This window comes from Peromyscus eremicus, chromosome 5, assembly GCF_949786415.1.
Source record: "Peromyscus eremicus chromosome 5, PerEre_H2_v1, whole genome shotgun sequence".
NCBI lineage: Eukaryota > Metazoa > Chordata > Mammalia > Rodentia > Cricetidae > Peromyscus > Peromyscus eremicus.
This window is the reverse complement of record NC_081420.1, coordinates 37933954-37954581: the sequence shown is the minus strand read 5'-3', so window position 1 is coordinate 37954581 and position 20628 is coordinate 37933954. Positions and strand designations below refer to the sequence as shown.

The 20628-nt window shown below is 41.8% G+C and overlaps 1 protein-coding gene across 1 annotated transcript; it reads left to right on the top strand.

Annotated features, from left to right (window-relative positions):
• Positions 1-9905: 9905 nt before the first annotated feature.
• On the top strand, positions 9906-20554 carry C5H6orf62 (chromosome 5 C6orf62 homolog). The gene is made up of 5 exons (XM_059263252.1): positions 9906-11412; positions 12803-12979; positions 13921-14043; positions 17560-17694; positions 19587-20554. Exons 1-5 carry the CDS (start codon positions 11284-11286, stop codon positions 19710-19712), a joined length of 690 nt encoding a protein of 229 aa, XP_059119235.1. The 5' UTR covers positions 9906-11283; the 3' UTR covers positions 19713-20554.
• Positions 20555-20628: the final 74 nt, after the last annotated feature.

Sequence of the window (20628 nt, the reverse complement as noted above, 5' to 3'; positions counted from 1 at the left end):
TGATTTTGTTCTAAAAAAACCTTCCAGGCAGAGAACCTTCCAGGCTTCCGTCTCCTTGTGTGAATGACTCCACTGTTGGGTTTGTGGCATAGACACCGGAAATGGTGATGCAGTGACAGTAAAGTGGTTCTGAAATTCACAGAGTCACAGGTACTTTGTTCAATCACCTGCTGCCAACAATCCTGGATTCTTTGTTCCTGTCCATGCTCCAGCTTCCATTTGTGATCCACTAATTCCGTTCCTTGGCATCTTTTACTGCTTTCTTATGGACTGCTGGAAACTTCTTTTTTTCTCTCTCTCCTAAAGCCTCTTTCTACTTCTTTATCCTTACCTTCATTAATTTCCTCCTTGTATGTCACCAACTCAAATATTCTAATTTCTCCATCCCTGGGTCCTCACAGACATCTTCTTATCTTCCATCCAGGTTGCCTGGCAGCCTTAGGTTCCATTCTACCCCCTTCCCCCCTTCCTCACCCCCACCCCTTATTTCTTGCCAGTAGTGCTGGAGATCAGCCTAGGGACTCAGGCATGGTAAGTTATCTAGTAGCTCTACTAGGGAGTTGCAACCTCAGCTCTGTACATGCACGCACGCCCCCCCCCCCGCCGGCCCCCCCTCCTTTAAAAAAATAAACTCATCCCTGGGGCTTCCAAGCTCCCTTAGGGGACTTCCCATCTGTAAGGCTACTCTATTCATTCATTCTTCATTTATTTTCAACTGTGCAATAGGATCTTGAAGGGCACTCATCCCTGGTCTACACCACGCACATACTCTCTCTGGGGCTAGTATCATTTCAGATGAATTATCTGTGTATCCTGGGTTCCCATTCATTCTGTCAATGCTCATACCTGCCGAATTCCTTTTGTTTGTTTGTTTGTTTGTTTGTTTGTTTTTGAGACAGGGTTTCTCTGTTCTCTGTAGCTTTGGAGTCTGTTCTGGAGCTCTCTCTGTAGACCAGGCTGGCCTCAGATTCACAGAGATCCACTTGTCTCTTCCTCCTGAGTGCTGGGATTAAAGGCATGTGCCACCACCGTCAGGCACCTGCTGCAGTTTTGACATCAAGTTTCCATTCCCATAGATACCCTAAAACTGTTGTCTAAACAGGCAATAGTGACTTCTGTTTAGCTGAAGCCACCCATCTTTTCTAGATGCTAGTAGTAGTATTATCGAGATAGGTCTCACATCACTGTTATGCTCAGATCTCAGATCTCAGATCTCGGGGACCCCCAAAAGATCACCACAGAGACCGAATCCCACATGTAAAAGCGAAGAGCCTTTATTATTTCAGGCTTGGAGCTTGGTCCCTCTATCTGCCACAGAAGTGAAAGCAGAGAGCCCAGAGCCCAGGCAGGGTGGGGTTTTTATCATAGCAGAGGTTGGGGTGAGGGGGATTTCCAGGGTTCAGGACCCTGACTGGCTGACATTTGTCTAGGGGTATAGGGAATGTTTGAAATGTCAGGTATTGCCTCTTAGATGCAGGCCCCACTGGGTGGGGTTAGCTTATGGCTCTTCCTGGGTCCAGGTGTTGCCTGCCAGAAGCTGTATCTGGGCCTCAGGTATTTCTCCTTAGATGCAGGCCCCACTGGGTGAAGTCTGCCAGAAGCTGTATTTGGGCCTCTAAGACTGTCATGGCAGCTGTGTGGTCAAGCTATTTTGGGGTCCCTCTACAATATGCTGTCACTCTCTCAGACAGAAAAGCTCCAGGGTTGAAATCTGGAGACATGCTGGCACTGCTGCTTTTGTGACCAAACTTTGCAGTCCACGAACAAGTTAGTCTGTGCATAGACTTGTTGTGAGTAGATTTTTGTTGTTGTTTTTCTGAAACAGAGTTTCTCCGTGTAATGGCACTAGCTATCCTGGAACTCACTCTGTAGACCAGGCTGGCTTCAAACTCAAGAGATCCGCCTGCCTCTGCCTCCTGAGTGCTGGGGTTAAAGGTGTACGCCAGTGCTGCCCAGCTTTTGAGTAGATCTTTATTGCAATGATTTAACTGTTAATCATAAATATGGTCTGTGTTTGATCAACTTCAGATAAAAATTCAGGGACAGTGTATTTGTGAGTTCCTCAACAATGTGGTAACTGCTGATCATAAATAGGAAATGGAATGAGAGTATTATGAAACCCAGATTTTGTAATGGGAGAGGAAATATATGCAATCTATGTGTTAAAGGTAACAAGTCTGTAAATACTTTATTGGCTTTTCCCTTTTCTTTTCTTTTCTTTTCTTTTCTTTTCTTTTCTTTTTTTTCTTTCCCTTTTATTTCACCTGGGGTGGGGGGCAGCCTCCAAGAGTACAGGGCTAGAAGGAATCCACGGGGACATGTGGGTATACTAGACATTTTTATCTGAGAGGGTTAGGGAAAAAGACACTCACACCCTCTCTGATGATTTCTTTCTTTATTTTCTGTTCTTCCATGTTCTTTCTGTGTTCTTCCATTGTCAGTTGAAGAAAGAAGGCACTCCAAGATGAAATTTTAAGGCCTATGTGGCAGCAGGAAGGTCCAGCCTCTTCAGGTGGACTGAACTGGACTGGCCCCAGAACAACTGTATAAAGCTGTATTTACTGATTGTTACACAAAGTATTTCCTCATATGAGGCCCTTAACCTTAATCTACATGTCTTACTGAAGGGGAGCACCATATGCCTCCGTGACTCTAGTCCTTTACTATGCATCATGTGTAATACACGATAATACAAGTACCCCAGGTGTGCCTGAGGTGCCTTGTGACCAAAGTCATGAGATGGCTGCAAAACAATCATTGTTTCCCACAAGGATTCTTCAAGGTCAAAGTACTTCTGAAAAACAGCTGTTCATTATAATATTTATCCTATGTAATGATTCTGCTAAATTCCTACAGAGTATGGGTAAAAACATGTGTTTTTCACAGCCAACTCTTTTGTTGGCAGGCTGCACATTGCAGTCACAAAGAAAGAATCAATCATTTTACTATTTGTCTTGAAAGTTAGTCCTATAAGGACTCCTAAGGACTCACCAACTGTTGTTGTTTGTTTTTACTCTTTAGGGGGCCTGCCACCCAGCTCCCAAATAAATACACAGGGAGGCTTATTCTTACTTATAAATACCCAGCCTTAGCTTGGCTTGTTGCTAGCCAGCGTTCCTTAACTTTAAATTATCTCATTAATTTTTGGCCTTGAGGCTTTTAGCTTTCTCTATTCCTGTATACCTTTCTTCATTTCTTACTCTGTGGCTTGTTTTGTAGCTGGGTGGCTAGCACTGGGTCCTCTTCCTTCTCTTGCTACTAGATATTGATATCCCTCTCCCAGATTTCTCCTATATTTTCTCTTTGCCTGCCAGCCCCAGCTATCCTTTCTCCTGCCTTGCTATTGGCTGTTCAGTTCTTTATTAGACCATCAGGTGTTTTAGACAGGCAAAGTATCACAGCTTCACAGAGTTAAACAAATGCAACATAAACAAAAGTATTAAAATAATATTTCCCAACAACAAACCTAAACTTTTATACATAAAAACAATCAGTCAGCTGTACTTTAGATCTTTAGGGTGCATATCCATTCATCAATAGTTTTTTTTATATAAAGAGATTGAGGGCAGAAATGGGTACAAGGAATTAATCATCTTTGATCATCAACCAACTCCAGGAATTAGGTAACAACAATTGGGCTGATTTGTATTTTTGACACAGCTTAGCTATGTGTCCTAGTGAACTTGATATTGTTTTCTGGGGTTTTTCAGCTTAAAGCTATTATCAAAACTCTTATCTAACCTGAAGTTATTATGAGGCTTTGTTTCTGTTAATGATGCACACTGAAACCTGTGACTGCATCCCTCAGCATTGAGATGAAAGGAATTTGAGCCAGCCTTGAACTTCAGTCACCACCTGCTGCTCCTCTGACATGGCCACTGGCACCTTTTGTTGTTGGTCTTTGGTTTTTGTCATTTGAAACAAGTTTTCACTCTGTGGTTCAGAGCTTCAGGCAGTTCTCCCACGTGCTGAATTAGGGTGAGCCGCCATGCCTGCTGTTGGCAGTCTTGCTGTCACATATTTAGTTGATGTAAGCACATGCTTGAGTAACCCTTTCTTAATTTGGTATAAAAGCAGAAGACAGGGCAGTCCAGTGCTGGCTTTCTATTGGGGTTAGGAGAGAACCTCGGAGTGCTCTTTTAGATTGGTCTTGATTCTTCCAGAGATGGCTGGTACAGAATCTTTTTACAAGGTGTTACTACAAATGTAACATCTTGAAACCTGGATGTGATGGTGCATGCTTGTATTGCTAGCACTTGGGAAGCTGAAGTAGGAGGCCACTGAGCCCAGGGGTCCCAGGACCCCTTCTAAAAAAGAAAGAGTAATCTCTTTTTGTGCTAGTTGCATTTCCATTAAGGAAATTTCAGTGTATCTGGTATTGTAAGAAAACTCTGAGGATGTGGTCACATATTCCTTTAATCCCAGCATTAGGGAGGCTGAGGCAGGAGGCTTTCCTAGAGTTAGAGGCTGTCTGGGCTTTATAGTAAGACTCTGTTACTTAAAAAAAAAATCTTATTTTATGTGTATGTTTGCCTGCATTCAGGTATGTGTCCAGACACTAGAAGAAGGCGTTGGATCCCCTAGAACTGGAATTAAGGATGACTGTGAGCCACTGTGTAGGAACTGGCTGTAGAACCCAGACAAGCCACCTCTCTAGCCCTGAGACCGTGTTTCAAATACACAACGACATCATATTCCTTTGCCTGCCATTTCAGTTTTATAACCTTTGCATAGTTAAATAACACATCATCTTATCTAAAAAAAAAAAATTCCAGAAGAAATTAAACAGCTCTTTTTCTTTTCTTTTTTTTTTTAAATTGTTTTGTTTTTTTCAAGACAGGGTTTCTCTGTGTGTATTCTTGGATGTCCTGGAACTCACTCTGTAGACCAGGCTGGTCTCAAACTCAAAGAGATCCACCTGCCTCTGCCTCCTGAGTGCTGGGATTAAAGGTGTGTGCCGCTACCACCCAGTTAAACAGATATTTTTAACCAAGGTGCCACCATCTTGGCTCCACCAATCCAGTTGTTTGAAGCATCCTGGCCCAAACTTGGTGATATCTAACATAATGAAGTATACTTTTTTCCATAGTTTGGTGTTTTTTAGACCTTGTTAGAAGAGGTGTTTCTCATATAGTCCTCCTGACTTCAAACAAACTCATGATGAAGCTGAAGATGACCCTGAAGCCTCCTGCCCTTACCTCTCAGTGCCGGAAGTACAGGCTTGAGCGATTCCTACCAAATCTTATTTACTTACTTACTTATTATATGTGTGTTGGGGTACATGTAAGGTTGCACGTACTTTGGGTGCCTCAGGGAGGATACTGAGTGTCCTGCTCTGTCAAGTTCTGCTGTATTCCCCTGAGACAGTGTTTATCTGCAGCTTGGCTCGAGCACAGCAAGCCCCAGCAATGCCGTTTCAGACCACCATAATGCTAAGGTTACAGGCACACTTAGGCATGCCTATGTGCCCGGGATTTGAACTCAGGACCTTGTGCTTGTACAGAAAGCACTCTATTTGCTGAGCCATCTCTCCAGCTTCCCCCAGAAAATCTGAGTCTCAGCCTTTTAATTTCACTGGAGAACATTATGGTCAGAGATTTAATTTCTGTCCATTTCCCTTGACAACACTCACTATTTTATTGCCTTTCCAAGTTTCAGAGAAAATGGAGCCAGAGCAGTTTTCTCCCTTTGAGGCATATGGTTTCTGTGTTGTGGCGTATTTCTCTAAGAGCTGGCCAAGGTGCACAGCACAAATTGTAGGATTTGTTCGGCTTGTAACCTGTTACCTTCAAGTCTGAAACTAAAACCTAACATTTTCCTTAACACCTCTCCATCCTGACTTTGTTTTGTTTTTGATACAGGGACTCTATATTGACCTCATTTGCCTCAAACTCCTGGGCTTTTTGTGATTCTCCTGTCTCAGATACCTACCACAGCACCCAGCTGGCTCTCCCTGCCCATAATTTTTGTAGCAGCATAAAAATTCTTCATTGTTCTTAGATATGACACTAAAAGTACAAACACAAGGAAAAAAATAGTAAATTTGATTTTTTTGGTACCAGGAAGGATGTCACCAAAGGGGGGATGGGGAAATGCAGGAGAAAATATTTGCAGTGTATTCCTACACTTCGATAAGAAATTTTAAATAGACAAATCTCTGAATAGACGTTTCTTTTACAAAGACAGAAAAATGACCAGTAAGTACATGAAAAGCACAAGATTCAGAAATTCTACTCCTTGGTTACTATCCAAGAGAATTTGAAGAGCTATATATGTATTCAGAACTTTTAAGCAAGCGTTACCAATAGCATTATAATATCAAAAGGCAGAAACAATTTAATGTTTAACAGTTGAAGGGCCAGCAAAAAAAGAACACCTGACTTAGCACGGAGTATTATTCATCAACAAAAATTAAGTATTGGTAAATTATGAGTAGATCTTAAAAACATGTTAACGGGGCCAAAGAGATGGCTCAGGGGAAGAGTGCGTACTCTTTTACAGAGGACCAGAGTTCAATTCCTAGCACCCTTGTCTGGGGACTCACAACTACCTATATTTCCAGCTCCAGGGAATAGACATTTCTGGTTTTTTCCATAGGCATTTGTTCTCATGTGCTAGAGTGTGCTCGTGTGTACACACACACACACACACACACACGTTTTTAAAAAAACTATTAACTAATCACAAAACATTACATCACATACTGCATTTCATTTACATAAAATCTAGAAAGGACAAGCCTAAAGAAATAATATAAATTGGTGGTTTCCAAGGGTTGGAAAGGAGAATGACTAATAAATGGGTACTAGGTCTTTTTGGTTTGAGAATGTGATGGTTACTTTACTCTGCAAAAATACTAAACACCATTAGAATGTATACATTAAAGAGATCAATATGTGTGGCATATGTGTTCATTTCTATAAAGGCCATTAAATTCTTCCATGAAAATGATCTACTTGCTTATATCATTAACTCCATTAACTCTGAAATAATTTTACTCATGTTTTTCAGTTTGTGATTGTGAGGATAAATCAGCAAAGGAGTATTCCAAGCTTTATCACATATATTTTTTTAATTGAAAATTACGTTTATTACGGGTAGTGGTATGTGTGTTCATGACATGGCCCGCGTGTGGAGGTCATAAGACTTCTGTGTGGGACCTGGGATCGAACTCAAGTAGGGTTTGGCAGCTTGTGCCTTTATTTACGGAGCCATCTCCCAAGTCATTCTTTTGGTGGTTTTTTTTTTTTTTTACAACGCTGGGTCCTCCTATATAGCCCTGGATGGCCTGGAACGTGCTATATAGACTAGGCTGATCTCAAACTTGTAGCAATCCCCATCTGTCAGCCTCCCCAGCTCTGGTGTACAGACCTGTGCCACCACACTGGGTTTATTTGTTTTTGTTTTTTCTTTGGTGGTGGTGGTGGCGGTGGAGACAGGGTTTCTATGGTATTCCAGGCTGACCTTGAATGTTTGAAGGAGAGTGACCTGGAACTTGCAGCAATCCTCTTGCTTCGGCCTCCTGAGTGTTGGGATTACAGCCACTATAGCCAACGCAAATTTTTTTATTTTCTAAAGTTAGGAATAAGTTGGGAAGATCAGGAATCTCATCCTTGGTTTTGAACAACTTACACTGAAGGATGGGCCCTAGTAATTTCTTCGGCTTATGGATAAAGGGTGATTATAGCTCGGACACCTTGATTTCACCAACTGAAAAGCAGCTATTTAGGAGACTGGACTTATTTTCATCAGAGTAGCCAGGAATGAAGCACACAGGCTTTGCTCCACGTGGAGTATCGACTTTCGCTGATTAATTATGTAACTTAGTTTTATCACACAATAGCTCCCAGAAACCGAGTCAGCGCTCTTTGGGGTCAAGGACGGCGTGATTCAGCGGTAAACGTTCCAGTGTCCTCTTTACTGTTGAGGACAGAGCCAGAAGGACGGGATGTAGGTCTGAGGTCCTCGGGGATCCCTGTTCTCACCAGGGTGGGGAATTATTGCACGTCGAGTTCGGCTGCCTCTTCGAAGCCAGCAGCAACCCATACAGGACATCTCTGACCTCGCTTAAAGCCTGAGGTCCACTTTCCGTGGTGGCGCAGGAAGCCAGGTGAGGATAGAGCCCTACACGCTAACTCGCTGGGCTGTAAACAAGTTCCATTCCAGGCACTCGAAATGGATTCTCCGTTGTTGCAAGTTACCAACCGGCCGACTCCCGAGAATAATAAAGTAAATCTAACACCATCCCGTAACCTTCCAAAGCACGACCGGGTTCTTTCCCCACCCTGCCCCTTCCAACGCCCATTTCCCGCCCACTTCCTCGGCTTTGGCTCTTGGGATTCTCTAGAGCAGTGTTCTCAACCTTCCTAATGCTAATACAGTTCATGTTTGGTGATGCCCCCCCTTCCCCAACCGTAAAATTGTTTCCGTTGCTATTCCCTAACTGTAATTTTGCCACTATTAGGAATCGTAACGTAAGTATCTGTGTTTTCCGACGGTCTAAGACCCCTGTGAAAAGGTCCTTTGGCCCCAAAGGAGCACCGACCACACAGGTTGCGCATCGCTGCTCTGGAGGGGATCAATCAGCCTCACAGTCCAACCAGAGCTGCCCAGCAGAGCGCGGAGGCAGAGCGACACAATCCCGTGCTTCGTCACGAAGGGCGTGGGGGCGTGCTCTTATGACGTAAAAGAGGGCGGGGCAGAGGCCAACGCCGGAGACCCCGACAGGCTGAAGGAGGGGCGGAGGGAGTGGCGGGAGCCCCTTTCCACGCCTTAGGACTTTCCATCTCGAGGAAGAGGGGAGTAAGTGTTCTCAAACTCCCCTTAGGGAAAGAAACATCCCAGGGGAATCTTCATTTCCAAGCCGCTCACTATTTACAAAGGGTTTGATGTACGATAGATTATCGATCTTCGGTTCTCTATCTTCGCGATCGTGAAAACCTTCACACTTCCGTTCCTGCCTCTCCCCCCCCGCGCTCTGGCACACATGTTAGCGTCCAGCGTGCGCGCAGGCGCAGAGCGCTCGGGGCGGTGCCGCCGAGGGGCGGGTGACGCAGCGGCCGTCGCTGCCATTTTAAGTTGTTTGTTCTTGTTTCTTTTCCTCAAACGCGACTCAGCCCCGGACCCGGGAGGTTCCCGAGGCAGCCGCCGCTTCTGCAGCCACTCCGGTGCGGGGGGAAACGAGGCTGTGGCCCCGCGGACGCTCGCCCTCCTCCACTCCGGCTCTCTCTCTCTCTCCTTTTTTTTTAAACCCCCTTCCTCGGGGCTCTTTGGGACTCTTTTCTTCCTGAACCAGACTGTCGGGCGAAGTAGGCCTCGGGAGCCGACGCTTGAACTGAGACAACTTTGCCGTGCTCACTCCGCGGACAGGCCGTAGCGCAGGGCTTCCTCCCCTCCCCTCCCCGTCCCTCCCGCGCGCTCTCCTCTTTTCCTCGCCGTCCTCCCCCCCCCCCCCGCAGCCCCCGCGCCGCGTCCTTCCCTCCGTCCTCGCCCGGGGCGCCGAGCCCGACTATGGGGCCCAGGTGGGGGCTGAGCGGCGGCAGCAGTGCGCGCGGCCCGGCCACAGAGCGCAGCGCAGCGGGCATGGAGGGGCTCCGTCGGCCCGTCGTGTTCTCTTGACATGGCTCCCGCCCGCGCCACGAGCAGCGCTCCCGCCGCCGCCGCCGCCTCCTCCTCCGCAGCCGCCGCTCCGCCCGCAGGCTGCGGCTAGACGGCCCTCCCGACGGTCGGCCTGCGAGTCCCGCTCTCCTCTCCGCGGGGACCCCGCCCTGCCGCCTCGATCCCGGCCTCTGCCCCCTTGGGAAACCACCCAGCCGCCCCCACTCGGGAAACATGGGCTGTTGAACGGGAAAAGCGAATCCAGAAACCCGGGAACTTCATTCCTTTCTTTTTTTTGGGGTGGGGTGGGTGGGCTTCTTTTAAGAAGTAATTTCTTATTAACACGATTGTTTTCTTCTTTTCCCTTCCCAACTGATCCCACTTACTCTCTCTTTCCGCCTCCTCTACCCGGGCGGGAATTGTTTCCACGGTGAAATGAGTGAGAACCCGAGTGATCCAGTGTCTCCCGTGGTGCGAGTGAGTCGCTGCCGCTGAAGGCGAGGGGTGGGGGTGGGACCTGGGGTTCGAAGGCAGGTGATCCCCGGGCCCGGCCTGGGACGTGGGAGAACCCGCCACCGTTGCCTCAGCCATGCTCACACGAAGATAATAGAACTCCCCACCATCCCGAACCTGAACGGGGTCAGATTTATACGGAGGGCTCCCCGGGGAATGTAGAACCCACCTCAGGGCTGAGGGTGCTTGGATCCCGGGCATTAATCAGGGCTAATCACGGAGCCGGAATAACTATTAATATCGTTTAATAGACCCTCCCCTTTCCCTCTGCCATCATGGTTCTCCTTGGCAGCAGCGTTCGCAGCCGCCTGAGGGTGAAAACGTGGGTGATGGGGAAGTTGGTAATGACTCCGCTGTTTTTTCTCATGGCTCCTTTGGGCAACAGCTGTCCGCCCCCGGTATACACTGTAGTTGATTGCAGGGAAACCCTGTACCTCTCCCCTTCTTTCTCTGCTGATTTTGCACTTTTCTCTTTGCTCACCACCAAGTGTAATCAATAGCAAAGCACTGACAGTACATAGCAGTAGTGAAATCTGAAATAACTAAGAATTAATCAGGTACTACAGCCATGGATCTGGCTGGGTAAAATCCAACTGGGGATTTCAGTTTCATTCACCTACCCTGTTTTGGTGGTTTTTGTTTTTTTTGTTTTGTTTTGTTTTTCCTTTTCTATATTTGGGAAACAACATCACAATTTCCCCTCCTTTTTCCTTTTCTTAATCCCTTTTCTTAAAAGGGGGAAAAATCCGGATGGATTTCAAGGATTGGACTGGTGTCAACTGTGTTTTATTGCACACCTAAATCCTGATGATAGGTTTTTCATTTTCCCCTCAAAGCCTTTTATTTTGGCAGTTTAGCCAAATGTGTTTTCCAGAAAGTTAGTTCGAGGTTTTTTCTCCTCTTATCCTCCTCGCCTTCCCCTTTCCCATCTCTCCCCCAAACATTATTGTCCAAACATGACTGGACAGCAACTTTTGTTTCTTGACCCTGTGGTATGACAGTCTGCTAATATTGCCAGAAGGTGCAGTTTGGGGGTTACAGTTGTGATTTTAGCTATTCAATCATATTAGCAGGAAAAAAAATGACTTGTTTCTGTTGTACTTGAGTCTTAAGAAAAAGTGCCCATAGTTTAGTGACAATTTCCAAAGGCTTTAGTACCACCTGTATTTCAAAATGGGGGACCCAAACTCCCGGAAGAAACAAGCTCTGAACAGACTACGTGCTCAGCTTAGAAAGAAAAAAGAATCTCTAGCTGACCAGTTTGACTTCAAGATGTATATTGCCTTTGTGTTCAAGGAGAAGGTAATTTAAGTTCCTAACTGATAAGCACAAGTGATTTTTGTAAGTTCATATTATTTGTTACTTGAGTGTTTTTATGAATATTAGGCTTAAGAGTGTGTGGAGAAAGACTACTTTGTTTTTTGCCTTTAGGGGGTGATTCTGTGAATTGAGCCCTTGCAGAAAATGAAGGGTCTTTCTTTGAAGTATTTAATTCGGAATACACTTTCAGTTGACATGGGACTGAGTAACTGCGAAACTTTTATGTGGAACAAAAGAGGGAACTTGGTAAAGTTAGACGTAGGATGTCTTAAGTGTTACATTGGGGTCAAATGTTTATATACTAAATTTAGCCTGTTTCTTTGAATCTTACGGTTTCAATTCTTGTGATACAGTTAATGAAACAATACGTTTCAATTTTTAGGAGCAATTAAATATTGAAATGCTAAATTTTTTTTAGAATTGCTACTTTTTTACAATTAAAAATGACCTAAGAAGGCGTGTGTGTGTGTGTGTGTGTGTGTGTGTGTGAGAGAGAGAGAGAGAGCGAGCGCTCTAGTTCCACAGTTAAATATCAGATGAGTTTGAGTTGTGAAAGTCAAAGAGAATGCCATGAAAGCGATATTTATTCTTTTGCAATTCAAAATGGACATTTATCAATAGAGCTGTTTGACATAAGATTGGGTTATGAATAAAGAAAGTGCAACTTTGACTTTTGCACTAAAAGTAAAAAAATCAGAAATGAAATCTTAGTGTTATGTCTGTTTAGTATTTTTTTGGAAGTTTCCACGGTTATTACCCTAATCTTAAGGTTTTTTTGTGTGTGTTTAAGAACCTTCAGCTGTTAGTAATGAATGCAAAGTGGTTACAGAGTAGTTTGTATTGAAGTATTCTGAGGATGAGTCATTTTCACAGTTTCTGGTTTTTTTTTGTTTTTGTTTGTGTGTGTGTGTGTGTGGTGTTTGTGTGTTTTCTAACACGTTGATGGCAAACTTGATAAGATCTGATTATATTTTAGTTGAAGGTATTGCAATATAGGTTCTTTGAATCCAAGCCCTTAAATGTTGAGACTAGATAGATCTTTGCACCTAATTCATAGGATGCCCCTGGGCCACCATAGAGTATTACTGATATGCCTTGTGTGTGGGCTTTTATAAGTTAGATTAGAAAGGAGCTCTTGGTCTTAACTAGTTTGGAGACAGAATTTACTGTACATTGCCCCTTTTTAAACATTGATAATTGTAGTCAGATAATATCCAGAAAAGATCGTTGGACTTGGTACCATTTCAGGAATAAAACAGTTATTGTTTGAGTACTTGTGTGTTTTAAAATAGTGAGATTTTAATTTAGTTGCTGTAGAGTCAGTTAAGTAAATTTATATCAGCACTATATCACTAAATTTTTTTCCTTTTAGAAGAAAAAGTCAGCACTTTTTGAAGTGTCTGAGGTTATACCAGTCATGACAAATAATTATGAAGAAAATATTCTGAAAGGTGTGCGAGATTCCAGCTATTCCTTGGAAAGTTCTATAGAGCTTCTGCAGAAGGATGTGGTACAGCTCCATGCTCCTCGATACCAGTCTATGAGAAGGGTAAGTTCTGGAAGTCTTGACTTAGGAAATGAGTTTCTATGAGTTAAAGGTTGCAATTTTTCTCTTTGTGCTTAGAGACCCCTGTGTTTACAAGTGTAGTTTTTGCCTCGAGACCATTCTTAGCTGGATAAAGCACGTAGAGGTATCCTCCAGTCACTGTTAGGCATTATGCATATTATGCATAAAATTGTTTTTAAATACCTTGAAGTGCTTTTTTTTTTAAGATTGACTTCCAATAAAAACATGGGTCACTTTGCTTAGATGGAATGATATTGATGTATGTGATCACTGAATGATATATTACCGTTCGTTAGATTTCTCTTTTTGAGGGGAGAACTAACACCATGCCCCTTTGTAATGAGAAATCATTAAACAAATTATATTACTGCCAACCTTCAACGTTAATCTGGTGTATAACCCAACATTAGTTAAAGCAGAGGAAGCCTTGAAATAACTGTCCTGGTCTGGAAGAAGTGTACTGGTCTTGGGAAACATACATGGAATATGATGCTGGGAACAAGAATGGAGAAAAGTAGCTGTCGAACAGCACATCAAAATACTTTATGTAATAAGAGTGGGTCCTAGAAGTTGGAGGACATTTTTGCCAAATACATTTGGTTTTGAAAGATGGAAATAAAGGCATAGGCACTAATAACATTAGCTCTTTACCTGGGATTTAGTCACATACTGAGGAAGTTAGGTCTTTTTTATGTGAGGAACATTGGGCTAAATGACTGGATTGATTCTACAATATAAAAATTAATATTCGAGCAGGAATTAGATTGCGGGCAGTCTGTTACCCCGAAGGTAGGAGATTATAAATTGTGGCCTTTTACACCGAGGCAGTGAGTCGGTAGTCAGACCCTCCCTGCATTTGTACCTTTTGTTATACCACTTTGCTTCTTTGAAACTTAAAAAGAAACTTTGTTGTTGTTTTCTAGGATGTAATTGGCTGTACTCAGGAGATGGATTTCATTCTTTGGCCTCGGAATGATATTGAGAAAATTGTTTGTCTCCTGTTTTCTAGGTGGAAGGAATCTGATGAACCTTTTAGGCCTGTTCAGGTATTTTATTCTAAATAAAGTAGTGAGCACTTCAGTAACAACCTCTGTAATCGGGTTTGACTTGAAAATACGTTAGGAATATGCTTCCAATAGTTCATAAATCTTTCCTGTCTTTTTAAATATTATATCGTATGAGAACAGAATTTATAGAATCTCTTAACACCTCTGGTTTTTAATTAACTTTTGTTAACATCCTGCAGACTTTTTTCCCTTCCCTGACAAAGTCTCATGCTGCCTAGACTGACCTCCAGTTGCCTATACACCCAGGATGACCTTGAACCTTCTGATCATTCTGGCTCCATGCTTGGTTTATGTAGCTGGATATAGAACACAGGCTTCATGTTTCCAAGGCATTCAATCCACAGAGCTACGGCCCCAGTCCTTTTTGCTGAATTCTAACTGCCATTTTATAATATTAAAGGCATTTATCAGCTGGGCAGTGGTGGCATAGGCCTTGTAATCCCAGCGCTTGGGAGGCAGAGGCAGGTGGATCTCTGAATTTGAGGCCAGCCTCTTCTACAGAGTGAGTTCCAGGACACACAGAAACCCTGTCTCAAAACATCAAAAACGAGGGCACATTTATCTATGCATTGTTCCTAATTTTGTTCAGAGTGTATTTTAAACACAAGAAAGGCAAAGGAAATCCGCTAAAATGCTACTTACGGTTAAAGGACTAATGAATATAGATACATACATATATATAATATATATATACACACACACAATTCATTATTTTAAAATTAGAAAAAATGTATCTGGCCCTATTTTAATTAAGCATAGAGAACTAAATTTTGAATACCTTATTGAATATGAAAATTGACATTCAGAAATTTTCTTGCCCATTATTAGGATTTTGTCTTTCTGTTGCTTTTGTATGTGATGCAGGCTATTTTATTTATGTCCTGCCCAATGGTAATAAAACTGTTAGTAGCTTAAGTAAATTTCTGTTTTTCTAGATGGGTGTGAGAGTAGTTAAGTTCTTAAAAAAAAAAAAAAAAAAACACAAAAAACCCATAGATTAAATATAGATGAAAGAAGTACTTTTGTTTAAATAGCCAATACCTAACAGCTATTGATGTGCTAGAGCAGCAGTACTCAACCTGTGGGTTATGACACCCACAGGTCACATATCAGATACCCTGCATTATCGTATATGTATAATTCATTCACAGTTATGGAGTAGCAACAAAATAATTTTGTGATTGGGGGTCACCACAACATGAGGAACTGTATTAAAGGGTCAGAGCCTTAGCAAGGTTGAGAACTGTTGTGCTAGAGAATAGAATGTAAAAGCTCACTATAAAAGGAATGAAAATGGGAGTACAAAAGTTCATATACCTTAGTTCAAGTACTGTAATTTGAAATTATTTCTAAAGATTATTAAAAAGCCAGTATATTAATCTTTCTCCTAAATATTTTATATATACATTTAACCTAAGTACTAGTGATAGCTTGGTATGTGTAAACCTCTTTTTTCAGAGAAAGAAATGAGACAGTTATAAAAGAGGAATAATAGGTCCAGGGTCGTTTAGTTAAGAGCAGTCAAGACAAACTGTAAGCTGAAATAAACCCTCTTTAAAAGCTAGGGACTAAAAAGCTGGCTTGGGTGAAGAGCACTGACTGCCCTTCCCCTGGATCTGGTTCAATTTCTAGCACCCACATGGTGGTTTACAACCCTCTGTAACCCTCTAGTTCCAGGGAATCCAGTGACTTTTTCTGGCCTCCAAGGGCACCAGGCACATGGTACATGGACATACATGCAGGCCATATTAAAAAACTAATTAAATGAATAAAAGGAAAAGTAAGGTAAAAGTAAACAAGGTAAAAGCTTATACTCATGACTCACTGCCTTCTATGAAAAGTTCCCTGAGCTAATTACAGGTTCCTTGATCCTTCAGGATTGATTATAATACACATGTAATAACTTTGCTAGTTTTATAGCTCACCTGCAATAAAATAAGCTAGTAATGTGACACTAATTTCATTCCCTTAAGTAATTTAAAAACAGGCATCTGTATGTTACATATCTTACGGGGATTGGCTCCAAAACCTCTGCATATGCTCAGTTCATGTAAAACAGTATATTTGCATATAAGCTTCTGTATACTGTGGATCATCTCTAGCTTGCTAATAACACTTAATAAACAGCCACATAAATAGTGTTACACATTGTTTTGGAAATAATGAGGGTGGAGAGTCCATATTTGTTCAGTATTGATAGGGTTTTATTTTTCTAACATATTTTCAGTCTGGAATATTGAAGATAAGTAGTCGGTCTACTCTGTATCCTAAATGAAGATATGGAGCTGCTGACCTTCCCAGCTATGATCCACTCCTTCCTTGGAAATGTATTTAAAAAAGTAGGAATTGAGAGGGCTTAAATATAAAGGCAAATGAAAAAAGAAAAGAAATTTTAACTCAGACTATTTTTAAAAACCAAAAATTTGAAATTTCTAGTCTAAGTACATCTATAGTGGTATTTAGTAGGGAGTAAAGACTGTGAATGTGTCTTTGTCATGCTTAGTACAGTGAGGTGCTGGGATGGATGGACTAGAGTATTTTCATTACTTCAGAGAATTCCGTTATCTCTTCCTTATGCCAGTTGTTTTGTTTGGTGTGGAACATTTCTTCCCTAAGAAGAAATTCAGTAGGATATAATTGAAATGCTGTGGAACTGTATGGTGAATCTCAGTTTTGATTAGTGGCTGTTTGTATTAGGATTTTTATTTGTTTTTGGTTGAGATGGGGTCTTACTATGTAGCCGTGGCTCATCTGGGATTCTCAGAAATCCACCTGCTTCTGCCTCCTGAAGTGGTGGGATTAAAGTTGTGTGCCACCACACTCTGGCCCTGATTTCCAGATTTAATAGCAAAAGCTGTTGAGAGAGCTGGAGTTAAGGCTTAGTGGAGCACTCACCATGTACTCTACCATGTACAAGGCTCATCTCTGCTGTCACTGAGAGAAAGAGATGAGTAGTATAACTCAACTGAAAGAGGCCAGCATTTACAAGGCATTAGGTTCATTCCCTAGTACTGTGGCAGTGGTGGGACTGTTAAAAAAATCACTTGACAGTAAAACCTAAATAGCAGCCACTCGTGATTTTACATCTTAATATTGCCTACAGTTCTTGGTAGCAGAAATTGCTCAAGGCAAATGGACTATGAACAGTTTACAATTCTGAATTATCTGAAAGATGTTAAAGATTTTTTGAATTCTCTATTAAGTCTGGTCTTTCTGCCTGGAATTTGCTTCCTTTTTTTTTTTTTTCCCTTTTTCAGAGCTGAGGAATTACAGGCATGTGGAACTATACCTGGCAAGAACTGTATTTATTTTAGTTTGATTTTCTTTAAATGAACTGAGTTTTACGTTGTACATAATTTTAATTAAATCTAAGTACTCCTGTGCGTCTCTTGTTTCCATCTTGGTCGGCACAGACATTCATGTGGAAGTAATAGATGATGGTTAGGCAGTGAGTTGTAATTGTAATTACATAAAATGTTTGTATTTTGTAATTAGGCCAAATTTGAATTTCATCACGGTGACTATGAGAAACAGTTTCTGCATGTACTGAGCCGCAAGGACAAGACAGGAATTGTTGTCAACAATCCTAACCAGTCAGTGTTTCTCTTCATTGACAGACAGCATTTGCAGGTAAGGAATTTTTTTAGAACTAATTTGGGACTCATTTGAAGTTAATCCTGTCCTAGGCCCCTCCAGAGAAGTTCCCATACTTTGTTACTTATGAGCACTTTGTGAAGAGCAAGCTTTCTAAGTCCCTGATCAGTGGGTGAACATCACCTGGGAGCTAATTAAAAATAGACTCAGTTCCTGCTCCACTTCTAGTTGATCAAAGTATGTATTTTAAATGAAATTGCTTGGGAGTGGGTGCATGTTTGCAGGTATATATGCCTATATGTGAGTGTGGTTCTTCAGGCAATATCCAAACCCTGGGGGTCCATCTGTCTCTGCTTCATGAGAACTGTGCATGTCACTCAGATCCTCATGCTTGCTCTGGCAAGCACTTTACTGACTAAACTGTCTCCCCAGGGTTAGCAGACTTTTTAAATGTGAATCTTAAAATAAAACAAAAACAATTTCTCATTTGAGCAGCAATCTAGGTATTCATCAAAAAAGTTTCAACAGGCATTCTGCAGTAAAAATTCAGGCTGAGAAATTATCTAGGGCTGTTACTTATCAACAGCAAGACATACCCAAGGTGGGGCTGGAGAGATGGTTCAGAGGTTAAGAGCACCAACTGCTCTTCCAGAGGACCTGAGTTCAATTCCCAGCAACCACATGGTGGCTCACAACCACCTGTAATGAGATCTGGTGCCCTCTTCTTTGTACATAATAAATCTTAAAAAAAGACATACCCAAGGTAGGAAAGTCAGACATCTAAAGAGACAGTATATGCTAAGAGACATTCAGTGCAGCTTTGTGCCCCAAATTTATAGCCCAGATCTTCCTAGGGAGGGTAGATGTGCTGAATAGATCTTGGCTTCAGAGAAGGTTGTTTCTGCTTGGTATTAAATTGTACAAATCATAAAGGTATTGTGGTTTTTTTTTTTTTTTTTTTTTTTTTGACATTTTAAATCTTTTCTGGTTTTGAGACAGGGTCTCTACTAGACCAGGCTGGCTTCTAAAATAACTCCCAGAGATCTGTCTTCCTCTGCCTCCTGAGTATTGTACCCCACCAAACCAGCTTTTGTTTCCATGTTTCTGTTACATTTTAAATGAAGCTTGGTCTAGCATGGTTAAGGCCTGTGATTGAACTAATGGCTCTGTAAGTGTACTGCGAGTCCCTTTCAACTTCTCAGTATCTACTGTATAGAAAAGACTGAGTTAACAAGTCAGTGCTCTTAAAAGGTTTAGGACTCAACTTGATTTCAAAATTGGTGTTTCAGTGACCATCAAGAATAGAGTGGAAAGACAAAGCAGCTTTAAGTAAACTTGGAAATAAATCAAGTTAAATCAATTTATTTTGGTTGCCTCAAAATAAATAAATTTTAAAAATTACAAAAAATTGGTTGTTGAGAAACAAATCTACACACTCTCCGAGAGCAGACAGGAAACTCAGATCTTGATTTCCCACCAGAGGGAACCTGTTGTGTGTTCTTTGTTGGAGCTGGTTCCAGGGCTACAGGACCAGGCACAGTACAGTTCTATTGACTTCCTTAGTGTTTTAATCTTAAATATGCATGTATTCTCTATGCATTTATTTTAAACATTTCTTATTTTCTCCCATATCCTTCCTGGATAGGAAACATACATCTCTTGCTATGTATACTTTATTGCTGGGCGGTGGTGGTGCTTTTAATCCCAGCACTCAGGAGGCAGGGGCAGGCAGATCTCTGACTTCAAGGCCAGCCTGGTCTACAGAGTGAGTTCTAGGACGACCAGGGCTGTTACACAGAGAAACCCTGTCTCAAAAAAAACCAAACAACAAATAAAACCCACTTTATTAGTATGACATAGGCTTTAAATTGTGAGGGGATGACAATTTAAAAAACTATTAAAATGATTAAAAATTCATTTTCTTCTAGACTCCAAAAAACAAAGCCACCATCTTCAAGTTATGCAGCATCTGCCTCTACCTGCCACAGGAACAGCTCACCCACTGGGCAGTTGGCACCATAGAGGATCACCTCCGTCCTTATATGCCAGAGTAAATAAGAGCATTGACCAGCAAAATGGAGAAGACCAGAGAATGCAGCAGCGATTTTCTTTTCTTGTTTTCTTACCACTTTTCTTTCAGAGTTTAAAGAAAATGGACTCATGCACAGAACACTATGCATTTTGAAACTTGTTCATCCTGGATTTATTTTAATCATTTGTATCACAGAACTTTAAAAAAAATTAGATGTCTTCTGCACGGACTGTGTGAAAGAAGGTGCTTTGCAGATTGCTGCACTGCATCGGCATCTTACTAAAATGTGAAGGAAGGACTATTGTACACTGAAATGCTTAATGTATCTGAAAGCACAGGTGATGCTCAGTGTTGTGGTCTTCATGTTTGTGCTGGTTTTTGCCTCTGACATCTGTCATCAGTATTGAGGGTGAGAGTGAATGTAACAGGTATAAATAACACTTAAAAACTTAATAGCTTTGCTATAATCACCGTTGTTCCAGAGCACTGTCAGATTCATTCTAATGACCAGAATGGTTGTTACAAAAAGAAATTACAACCAAGGGAAAGAAATCTTAATGAAAAAAGCATCTCATTGAGGTACTTGTACCTCATGTGCACTGGGCCATGTTTGTTTTCTTGGTACTCATTAGTACATGTATTTTTCCCAGATCTCTTTCCCCGAGTTGCTGTTATAGAGTACTCTGCTGTGTGCAGATGCGTTTACACACATTAAAGCAGATCTGGAGTCTGGCGTGGCTAAATGCAGCTATAAAACCAAGGAACATTCATAGCTGCAAAAACCATCATAAGTAGAGGACTTTTTGGTTTTTGTTTTGTTTTGGTGTTAGAAAATTTAATTACAAATAAAAAAAATCCAGTGAATTTTGCAGAAATACTGGTTTCTACACCATCCTAAAGAAGTTGAGTGTTTGGAATAGAAAAAAATAATAAAGTGG

Bases quoted from the DNA above. Each gene is read 5' to 3' on its own strand.
- C5H6orf62 (XM_059263252.1), top strand. From the start codon at position 11,284: ATGGGGGACCCAAACTCCCGGAAGAAACAAGCTCTGAACAGACTACGT. The intron at 14,044-17,559 runs GTATTTTATTCT...TTTTGTAATTAG, and splicing joins AACCTTTTAGGCCTGTTCAG to GCCAAATTTGAATTTCATCA. The intron at 17,695-19,586 runs GTAAGGAATTTT...ATTTTCTTCTAG, and splicing joins TTGACAGACAGCATTTGCAG to ACTCCAAAAAACAAAGCCAC.